Raw genomic sequence first — 11817 nt, forward strand, 5'->3', positions numbered from 1 at the left:
CGTACGCGACCGTACGTTTCTTTCCCTTATAAGGATCTACAAGTCCATGCCTCGCGTACGTTACATAAGTGTCACTGCCATATATGAAGGGTGTAGTTGCTCAAGACGCCGACGAAGTACATAATAACTTTGACATTTTTAATTTGTGCACGTAGAAGGTACTAGTACGAGTATCGCAAGTTTCTCACACACGGTGTCATGTCTCCAGGTCGCTCGTAAGCTCGCCATGGTTGAGGCTGATCTGGAGCGCGCAGAGGAGCGCGCCGAAACCGGTGAATCGTAGGTTTCCATTGAATTGGCCGCGGGCTCCCGTCGCACTTCGTCAATGTTACTGATACATGCATCCCAGAAATTAAACGAATACTTTGTCGAACGCGTTAAAACTATATTCAGATTCGGTGTATCGAGTGACATTGAGATATAAAGCGGTGAGCCCGTGGATTCGTTTAGCGAGTTTTCGCCACAGTTTTATTTTTGCATGGTTGTTCATTTGCATTCTTAACATTGCTGCACCGTAACTCGTATTCGACATCGATAATTCTAACATCGGCGCTCTTTTGTTTTTGCATGTCCATTTTAGGTCGTCGACGAGATCGCAGCTGAGGTGGTGACATTACATTTTTTTCGCATCAGTCATAACTCATAGGCGCTGTTTTTATTTTACATTAATTTTGAGTTTTGATTTATACTTAATATTTAAGTTCGCGCAGGGAAGTGACTCTCGAGCTGCGAACGTCACTTCCCTGTAAAACTAAAACAAAACAAGGGTTGCCCCATCTCATGGATGTTTCTTAAGCGATGTAAAACTATCATGTCCGTGTCACGACTAAACTTCTGTTCCTTAGTGTGTGTATCATGTCCGCGCGGCCGTAGGCTAGTCTCTGCCAGGAGATATGTGTGGTATAGGGCAATTTTCGTTTTCAGATATGCACCGCATTACACCAGAATTACTGGCCGTATGCGTGCCGCACATATGCAAGCGCACACATCACATAACGAATATAATAACGCACTAGATAGCACTTAGATATTATTGTTTATAAATATTACTGAAACTAAAATTTAGAGCTACAATGTTTTGGGACAACCCTCGTTTATATTTTATATTTGCCGCGTTCAGACGCCGCTCTCGACTCCCCGCTTTGTGTGATCCTGTTAGTTGAATTATGTATATATATATTTGTTGTTTGTTGCTTTCGTGTGTAATATAAGCAAGCGATATAATAACACAAGCTTATCGTTGATAATACATGATGCACTTACAGGCAGTAATTGCAATATATCTACTCCAGCAATGAAACTTAATCAATGAAATGTTTAAACATTAACACTCCAAAAACTCCTATAACCTATACGTCCCTTCACATCCTTTGCACTTATTAATTGTACCAATAATATAAAATGTAATGCTTGTTAAAGTTATGGCCATACGGTATATGTCTGCCATATTTCTTGAAAGCACTTTGTCAATAACTAATATTTTAAAAAGCTTCATAGAAAAAAAGCTGTAACACAAAGCTGTAAAGTGTTTCCTATTTCCGTTGCATATGAATGTGATGTAATAGGCTTGTATACGGCTTTACAATAAAACGGAAAGCACAAATTTATTACCTATACCTATAGTTACTAGTTGCTACACTGCACCGGCAAAGCGTAAAGTCGAGAGCGGTGACGTCTGGCGGGCGTAGAGTAGTGTGTGTGTGTGTTGCGTGTGTGTGCGTGGGCGTGTACTAACGCTCGGCCGGCGGTAGGTGGCGCGCAAGCTCGTGCTGATGGAACAGGACCTCGAGCGGGCCGAGGAACGCGCAGAGCAGAGCGAATGGTAAGTACTTACTATACGAGTGCCCCTAGTACGAGGTCGATGTCGAGTATCCACATTGTGTAGAGATTAATGTAGTATGTTTGAAATTTTGCTAAGCTGTGTTCACATGACTAGCTAAGTATAGTGCACATAAGTTTATAAAATTTGTTGTTATTACTAGGCTAGTATGTATTGTTTGAACAACGACGATTTTATTATTGATTTTGTAATTGTCATTCGCATATGCAATCCTTGCATAACTTACTAAAAGAAATTAGTTTTATAAACTTAACGTTTATAAAGAAAATAAAGTGTTTTATAAACTAAACGTTTATTAAGTCAAAAATCAGTCAATTTTACTATTTTGTCAAAAAATTTTTGCACTTTTGGTTAATTAAATTATTCTGTACCTACTATGAAATTAAAAATAATAACTACAGAAATAAAACATCCTAGATTGTTAATTTTACAGTTACGATAAATATCGTTAATATATCACGGTTATCTCGTGTACAATCGTACTAGGGGTATAAATAAAACCGTTTTAAAATGATCAGGCAGTCTGTATTCAATATCATGTATATAGTTTAATAGATTAAATGTATAAATACATACATTTAATAGATTAAAGTCGATTTGAATAAAGAGTATAATTAATACCCAAGTGTTGTTTATAGGACACGCGAAATATTTCAATGTTGGTATTTACCCGTGTCATAAATATAGTGATGTACTAGTACGTCGCGTAAACCAAATATCGATAATTTTTGTCTATAATCTTGCATTTTAATCTTGATGTCTCAATTATACAGACGGCCTCGTTTTAAATGGTTACATCTTACGCTTCTATGCTAACCACAAACGACAACTTCTTTGTAAACGTGATTATATGTTGTGGTAAAATACAATATTATCGTATAATTAATGATATGAATCTATTTCACATTATTCAAATTTTGCCACTAAAATACATTTTTAAGTGTAATTATACAATATCATAAGCTACTGAAGTATTAACTGATGATTCACAAGTGTCAACAGACCATAACGAATAGTTTTAAACTAGAACTAAACAATGACATTTACTAAAGGTAATTTTAAGTTTTGGGATAGCTAGATACTATAAATGATAAGTGTGACGACTAGCTATTTTTCTGCATCTGCCAAAAACCTGTTTGAATTCCGACGAAGTCATAGATCTAGATAGAAGTCAATATCTGCAAAATTACTTACACACTATATCACGATGTTGAATGCATCTACATATATCGTCATTAGATATACAGTAAAGTCGTAGAAAAAATAGACAGATAAAAATGGTTGAACTTTTTAGATGACGTGCATAGTTGATGGCAGGCAACAAGGTTTTTTTGAATTGCAAAAATAATACAACCCCTTTGTTATAATTTGTTTTGTAGTTTTTGTGGCGCCGTCAAAGGTCAGAAAATTATGTATTCAATGTTTTGCGCCTCTATATTTTTGATTATATGGGTTAAAACTGAAAGCGTGATTATCTGTTTTTTAACAACTTATATTCATTGAGTCACTGCACATGCTGCAGATAATATGCTTATTAGACGATACAAGTCGCGTTGATGTATGTATGTAATCTTACTTTATAATTGGATTGATATAAGTAGAACTTATTGCCTAGCGAATAGAATTACCCGTACTAAAATGCCGGATGAGAAACCTTATAATGCGCAAATTGGTACTAATTATGAAAAATGACTATAATACTCGTTGTTAGGATGCCACAAACTCACCTGACATTCTGTATTAAATGACGTAATATTCAAATTGATTTTAAATAAGTCTCGTAAATTATTTTTTGTCATCAAAACAATAAGTTGTCTTTTCTGGTGTTAAAACAAAAAATAGAAGCGTACATTTTTCTACAATTCTTTTTATTTTTGCATGAATTGGTTGACTGTAACCAATATTTGATTACAGCGCTAATCTAAATAAAGGTTACTGACATAAAAATAACATCTAAACATAACCAGCATGAATTTAATATTGACAAATGCAATAATTTATATTATGTAACTTTACATCTAGGTGGTCGTATTTGGGTCAGGTTTATTAATAAAACTACTTTTAATTTTCTGAACCATTGAAATATTAGGGGTTTTTATATAACTATCAATTCTTATCTGCACATTAAACAGGTGTAATTTATTTTTCTCTTTTATTAATTTCAGCAAAATCGTCGAGCTTGAGGAAGAGCTCCGCGTGGTCGGCAACAACCTGAAATCCCTAGAAGTCTCTGAGGAAAAGGTATGTTCGCAAATGAATTAATACCTTATCGTTTCTGACATAAGAGCTAGTTTCGATAATCAATCCAAGCTAGGAATCTATGCTAATGACCATAAAATAGTTGAATTAATTGAAGTTAAAGAGAAACTTGATTATGATGCACCAACCAGATACTTATTTGAGGTATTTGATGTCTGCTACGTTAAAAACAATGATGTTAAGTTTGAACTTTATTAACTGGATAAGCTAGAAACAGTGTAGGAAGATAGAACGATTACTAAAGTGATTAATGGGTAATTCCCAACAGGCCAACCAACGTGAAGAGGAGTACAAAAATCAGATCAAAACCCTCACAACCCGCCTAAAGGAGGTGTGATGCGAACGAGATCGGTTCATTTGTGCGAGTGTTTTGTACGCTTGCCTAACTGCATTATGCCGCACACTCCCTCTAGTGTACTGTTCATGCTCAATTAATCATAAAAAATTGGTTTCCCGACTAACTAGACTGTTCATTTCGTAATCTGATGTTTTTGATAGCCCGGAACTTTCAATGGCATAAACATATTACTACCAAAGTCATGATTTGTGATATATTGAGCGTGAAACGTAGTGCGAGTATAACCGTTTTTTCTTTTTACTCCTTCGATTTTGTACTATTATGTTTAGTTGTTGTGTACGTTTTCTTTTAACAGTTATGATGTTTTTTTTTAGTTTTTCTCTAATAACCTTCGTACTGGTATCTGACAGTGTTGCTGTTGTAAATTAAACTATACTACGCCACTGTAGGATACTGCATGGAGTTTTCGTTTTCGCTGTTATTTGTGTACATTCGTTAACAATAAATAATCGCAGGCGACACAAAGGGAAGAAACATACGAGGGTCAGGTGAAACTTCTCGACGCGCAGCTCAAAGAGGTAACAGCGGCTGCAGCAAAGGAGTCTTTAGATAGATATGGTTGTGGTTGTAGTGTTGAACCACGCTCATTGCCAATCTGTGTATCATGAAATAGCCCCTCTTTATCCTTGTGTTTCTAAATCTCCGTTTCCATCCGTGCTAACAAGTTAGTGAGAAGGGCTAATTCAGTTGGTGTAGGTTTGTGTAGTCGAGTGGCTGACAGCGGTTGGTGCTTCATCTATGTATCTTCATATTATTTTAGAGGTTTATCATTATATTACCTGTGAATAATTTTATTTTATTCTTGTATTTAATATTTATTTATATAATTTGCGCCTGTTTTGTGATCGTACGCTTTGGGATCTTATTTATTGTGCAGTTTAGTCATTATGCTTTATTTTTATTATTTATATTGTATAAATTCAGACTATTCTTTCAAAGGATATTTTCTCCTTTCCTGTCCTTTTAATTATATATGTATAGCGTAATAGTTCATTATGTAAATAAGTTTGACTCTACTGTCCATGTTTTTATTGGCTTCGTGTGTTTAGTTTAGTTTGCCTATAAAGAGGGCCAAATCATGTTTTAGACTTTTATATTCGCCGAAATACTTTTATACTATCTTATTACTAATTATTATGGCATTTCAACTTAATTTGACAATGTTAAAATCTATAAACAAACTTCTCTCTTCTGGCTCTCCTATTCATCTACTTTATCTATGCCATTCATTTTAATCGTAAACTGTATGGATCCTAACGTAATGGCGTACAGTCATACTACGGGCGCTAGCATGCCAGTGGCTTGCTAAGTAATGAGTATGTGTGGCTAGGCGATGGCGTCCCGCGATCACGTCGAGGATAAGATACACAGCCTCTCGCAGAAACTGACGCAAGTAAGTCTCTGTACTGACGGAAACTTTGGTCTTGTCAATATAATAAACGGATAAACATTTTGAGATGTAGAAGCACAACATTATATCAAATATCATGTCTTGATTTCTTTTAGCTTACCTATATTAAAAATATATACCTAAAAATGATCACATTTAAAGATACAGGTTCAAAATCAGGTAAAATTATGTAGATAAATGAAAAAAAATTTAGTAGACCAAAGTTACCGGCCTTCACTCTTTTGTATAAATATAAACGGTATTTTCATTTTATGTTATAAGGGGTAAAATTGTACATTTTGTTCAATTATAGCTTCAGTTCGGCACTTAGCTGCTTTTGGTAAAGGTAAATTGCATGTGATTTGTGTGGTGCTTTGAACTTTAATATAGTAGTTTTGTGTTACTCGTAGTTTTGTATATTTTTCGTATAATTTTGTAATATTACGATTTCAAAATCTTTATTATTGATTTAATAAGTTAAACAGATAAATGAAATTAGTGTTGTTTTAATCAATTCATAAAAATAACTAAACGAATAAAAAAAAATATGTTGCATGCAGTAAATTTCGAAAAAAATAGCCTTTTATGCTTTCATTTAGTAAAGTCAACATTAAATTTTAATAAAAAGTAATTAACAGAAAAAGGGCTGTGCATTGTTTAAAAGACTTATGTTGTAATATGTTTCTTCAATGTTTACAGGCTGAAGCTCGTGCTGAATTTGCTGAGCGCTCTGTGCAAAAACTCCAGAAGGAGGTTGACAGGCTTGAAGGTAATATTTATTTAATTTATCTACGAATCAGGAAATTTATTGAGTATAAGTTAGGAAATTTTATCCATTACAATTCGTCATGTAAATTAAATTTCGATATTCAGTTTGAAGCATCTACAGGTAGTACAAGTATATTATCCAGTACAGCAGTCGGTTAAGTTGAATTTCAAATTATCTCTGAAGTCAAGTTGCAACAACATGTTTGACAAATAACCAAAGCTTTGGATATAAACGCACTTAAACCATCTCAGCCATCATTTGAGCTGTGTTTTTGATTTACAAAGCTGTACTATAGATTTTTAAAGCTTCTTTTCTATTCATTTCGCTATTGTTCTAGTTTTTAATATTTTCTTAATTTCATAGTAACATTTAGTTTAATTTTTGATTAATACGCAACTGAGAAAATAAAAACTATATGCAATTTGAAAAGTATCAGATATATTCACAGTTGTGTATATTATTATTGTGTTAGCATGGAGTTTAAATGTTTCCCGCTAGACTGCTCGAACTTTTGTCGTAGTTTTAAGATTCAATTTGGTTTTTTTTTGTTTTGCATGGTTTTATTTAAATGTTGATTTTGTGCCTTAACCGCCTGATCCGAATATTCTCGATGTCCTTGAGGCAACCGCATTAGCATTGACAAATAAAAAGGTCGTTGTTTATTTATTATTACTTAAAATATTTAAAAATATTATAAGCTCAGCTAAAATGCTTTTAGATAACTTTGAGACCTTGTTTATAAACTTTAATAAACTTTAATTATGAGCGTATGTGTGATTGTTGAAAAATTTCATAAATATTAAAATTTTTTACTCTCAAATGTCGAGAATATTCGTTTCATTTTGAGTGGTGTGTGTGTGACTTACCGTGGCCACGTCCGATCTTGCAGACGATCTGGTGTCCGAGCGCGAAAAGAGCAAAATTCTGCAGGAGGAAATGGAGGCCACGCTCCACGACATCCAGAACATGTGAACATGCCCTATCTCCCCCGCCCGACTCACTTTACCTATATATCGATATCGAGGAACTAATGCGCCCCTCACTAGCCGACTCTCGTAATGGCAGCGTCACTTGACAGCTGACAGGCGGCCATTGCGGGAGCGCGTCTACAATCTATGAATCGCGGGCTTTTCGAGCCGGGATGAATGAACTATCGTTTTATTTATTGATTTCTTTATTTTTTACTTATGATTCTTTTCTTATTTTATTTTTGATATGATTATTTTATTATAATGACTAGTTAATTTGAAGTGAAGCGGGCGGGTGACTAGATGTTACTAGAGTATAAATTGCCAGCCGCTTTTAAGTAACGTCAAGATCGAGTGTTCGCTACGACACCACTGCCATGTGCAATTTTTTTTTTAATTTCGTACACAATCTAATGTTTTTTTTGTCCCGTAAGTATGCCATTAAGTGTAATTCTTCATTTTTGTGTTAGTCATTTGTAAAAACTACCGTTGTTTTAGCTCAATATATAGTGCGTACTTTAAATTATTGATTAAGATATTTCGACATTCCTTTATTGGGACCAAAACGAGTCGCAAATTATCTTTTTCTAAATTAATGGTTTTTTATAAAAGACATTTATATGAAAAACATTCCTAACGATAGCTTGCTAAGCGATTCCGATGAAAATATTTAGTTTTATATTGGGGAGTGCACTGTTTGCGATTTATTATGAACTTTTTTATTTACTTAATACTAGGAAAGAGATTAGTTATTTTTATTTAATGAGTGATGGTAACACGTATAATAATGATATTTATGAGAAAATGCTTGATTTATGATATGAAGTTAATGATATTCTATAATTATAGTTTCGAGAATGTTCTTTTTTTCTTGTGTCATAGTTTCCCTTGTTATTTATTAAAAATAATCTATGGTTAATGACAGATAATTACTAGATTTAGTACACGTTACTATAGCACTATCTAATGGCAAAAACGCTGGCAATTCATCCCAGGCTGTTCCGGGGTGACTTATGAATACAGATTATGAAAATGTAATTTAAAATGATCAATCGAGGGTAATCCGTCTTTTTTTTTTAAATAAAAGTTATCGATTAATAAATGGATAGATAAGTTCGTGAGAAATAAATTAATGATTTTTAAGAGTATTCTAACACAAGTGTTTATAAATATATTATATTATTATTTTTAACCCGTTGTATTTTTTACTAATCCGTATGTACCTTGATCCTTTAACTAATGATTCCACCAGCTATATTACAACCGTACACGAGATTCACCAAAAAATAAAACATTATAGAACCTAGACAGTCATTCGAAATTGTAAATATCATCATCGAATGAAGCACGGGTCGTGGAAATGTACCTCGCGTAGTACCCAACCCAACTCAACACAGTGCTAACGCATGCAAAGTATTTTCCGGGCCAAGAGGACACTCCAAATCGTTATTCTGTAACGAAGCATGGACGGAACCGACGAACCTTACCTAACGAAGCATGGAGTTACCGCATGGCCCACGTGCTCACGGACCACCCGAAGACCGACCCCCAGTAGAGAAGTACCCCGGTATGGTGACGCATGACCCCACTACGGAAGCTGACGCTCGTGCCTGCCGCAGATGACCTGATCAACGAAAAGGAGAGGTTCAACGACATCGGCGACGACATCGACGACACTGTCGTGGAGCTCATCCCGGGCATCGAGATGACGGAGAAGCAAATAGTCCTGGCCAAGCAGCGGCTCGAGAAGAAGATGAACGCGCCGCCGCCGCCGCCGCCCAAGGAGCCCAGCCCCCCGCCGCCGCCCCCCAAGGAGCCCACTCCTCCCCCGCCGCCGCCGCCCAAAGAGCCGACCCCTCCTCCCCCGCCCGCGCCCGAGCCGGCCCCAGAGCCCGCCCCCGCCGAGGCGCCCCCGGCAGAGGCCCCCCCTGCCGAAGCACCGCCCGCAGAGGCCCCCGCTCCCGAACCCGCTCCCGCAGAATAATCTCGCACATTCCCCGACTCCCCGAACTTTGATAGATGCCAAATTATATGGACAAATGAAATATTTCATTGTCGTCGTGTAAATAAATCGCACATAAAATCTTAGCTGGTGGAATAGCGTTTGATTGTCCCCCCACGAATAGCGTCTAGCGATACGAAGAGCATGCGTGTTTTAACGAACTAATACGATCGGGGCGACTGACCGGGCCGGCGTTCGCAGACGATCTGATCGCCGGCAAGGAGCTATACCAAAGCATCGAGACGGAGCTGGAGGTGGCATTCAAGGAGCTGGGAATCTCGACCGCCGCCCGCCGCTGCTGCCCGCGCTGCCACTAGCGCCGCCTCTGCCGAATAACGCTTTACGTTACGCTTTCCATGTGCATTTAATTCGGACCAGTAAACATATCATATCACTTCTCTATTTTTCATACCCTAAAACCTCTACAGTCAACGCTTTCTGCATGTATTTGAAAGTGTTATCGATGCTATATCTGAAATACGACTAGCTAAAAAGAGATCCGACGCATGGCTTCGGAATAACCAGGATGGCAACATGTAAGCATTTTTTTTTGTACTTTATACACATTTATATAGTAAAAGGTTTCTTACATTTGACGCTAAATCTAATTTTGAGCTTCCAAACTTGACTTGTAAGAGTTTTTATGAGATCACCAAATTCATATTTAGATTATTCTTCATGGATTTTACAAATTTTTTGGCTGTTAGTTGATGAATAGGTACATAAATTGTCATTAATACAATCAGATTTTTTATATATCTACTTATTGAATTATTTTGGTAGGTTCAAATCCTACAAATTGTTTTACAAATTTCCGCACGATTATTCCTTGGTATAAATTGCTAATACTGAAAGTAATTTTACTTTTCAAGTTGATAGCCCCTTCACATTACTGTTTCCCCAGTACCTATAAGTGCTATATGTGCAGACTCAAATCCAAGTGGTCTAGGGTTCGATGCCCGTCCGATAAACAATTGAGGTACTCTCCTAACACCAACCACGGTTGCTAGGAGGGAAATATGGGAAATTTTAAGAAAAGTGCACTAGAATGTTAACTGTAGTCTAGACAGTCGCGTCGCGTTATCGCGACGTGTGTGTCGCGTTATTGCGATATGACTAAGATATTTGAACACCACAATATGAAAGGGCTTTTTGATACTAAATAGGTTTGCGTTTGACTACATTCATGATGGAAACCATTGATGTGGTTTACGTTGGGCCACTTGCCTAAAAGATACATATTCAAATTTAAAAAAAAATTGAAGTTTTTTTTTAATTTTCGAGTTGCTCTAATGTGTTGTAAATGTCCAGATGAACTTGTCGCGGAGAAGGAGAAATACAAGGACATCGGTGATGACCTGGACACCGCCTTTGTGGAACTCATCCTCAAGGAATAAGCTGGCCTGGCCTGACCTGGCCTTACCTGACCTGGCCTGGCCCGGGTACCATGTTTGTGTCGGCTAACACCCGTCCGATCGCTATATGTATAGACGTATTTTAATTTATATTTTATACTCCTAATTTAAAGTATTACACCTACTTTTGACGGCGGTATTTATTTTCAATTATTTTAAAATAAATATATTATTATTATTTTAAAAAAGCTTTTTTATTATTTTTGATCCCTTCAAAACACCTGCTTACCTAAAACTCTTTTAGTATTTAAACGAAAGAAGATACTATTGTACTTGTACATATTAAGTAAATTTTAATTAAATTTAAAATGTACGTAAAATCACGTAAATAATATTAATATCAATGACGTTAATTAATGCTCTACTAAATATATCTATAAAGTAAATATTATTATGCACAGAGAATGAGTTTTAATAAACCTTTTTGATAAGCCACGACTATATACGATGACTTGCACCAGAGTATAATATAGTATATTAAGTTTCTGCGAAAATGTAATTATAATAAGCTGTCATAGTATGTTAATTTTCTTCAAAGTACCTAAAGATAACTTTAAACAATAATGATTAGGTCCATTTTACTTTGAAGAAAATTTAGATTTAAATCTTTGTCCATGTTTATAAATATATAATAAGGGGTTAGCTACTAAAAGGGTGGATCAAATCTGAAAAGATTCTATCTTGGTTCAATGTATTATAGGGTTGGCTCAAGTCTTGGTTCAATTCAAACGAAAATTTAATCCTAAATTATGCACTATTTACTTTAAACACAGGTTCACTGTTAGTAGTCATGTTCTTAAATGCTTTATTTAGTTG

The 11817-nt window shown here is 35.8% G+C and overlaps 1 protein-coding gene across 35 annotated transcripts in view; it reads left to right on the plus strand.

Moving 5' to 3' along the window:
• The window catches only part of LOC112049503 (tropomyosin-2), a 41112-nt gene extending 29923 nt beyond the window's left edge, over nt 1–11189 (plus strand). For 7 of the 35 annotated variants that reach the window (XM_052886590.1, XM_052886593.1, XM_052886591.1 and 4 more), the window contains 6 exons: nt 209–279; nt 4006–4081; nt 4913–4975; nt 5788–5850; nt 6547–6616; nt 9204–9980. In XM_052886590.1, coding sequence (XP_052742550.1) covers nt 209–279; nt 4006–4081; nt 4913–4975; nt 5788–5850; nt 6547–6616; nt 9204–9568 — 708 coding nt within the window. In that variant the 3' untranslated portion in view covers nt 9569–9980. Of the gene's footprint in view, nt 1–208; nt 280–1751; nt 1823–4005; nt 4082–4367; nt 4431–4912; nt 4976–5787; nt 5851–6546; nt 6617–7505; nt 8777–9203; nt 9981–10897 lie in introns of those variants that run through there. The other 28 variants (XM_024087416.2, XM_024087417.2, XM_024087395.2 and 25 more) reach the window with 12 other exon arrangements.
• Nucleotides 11190–11817: the final 628 nt, after the last annotated feature.

This window comes from Bicyclus anynana, chromosome 17, assembly GCF_947172395.1.
Source record: "Bicyclus anynana chromosome 17, ilBicAnyn1.1, whole genome shotgun sequence".
Taxonomy (NCBI): domain Eukaryota; kingdom Metazoa; phylum Arthropoda; class Insecta; order Lepidoptera; family Nymphalidae; genus Bicyclus; species Bicyclus anynana.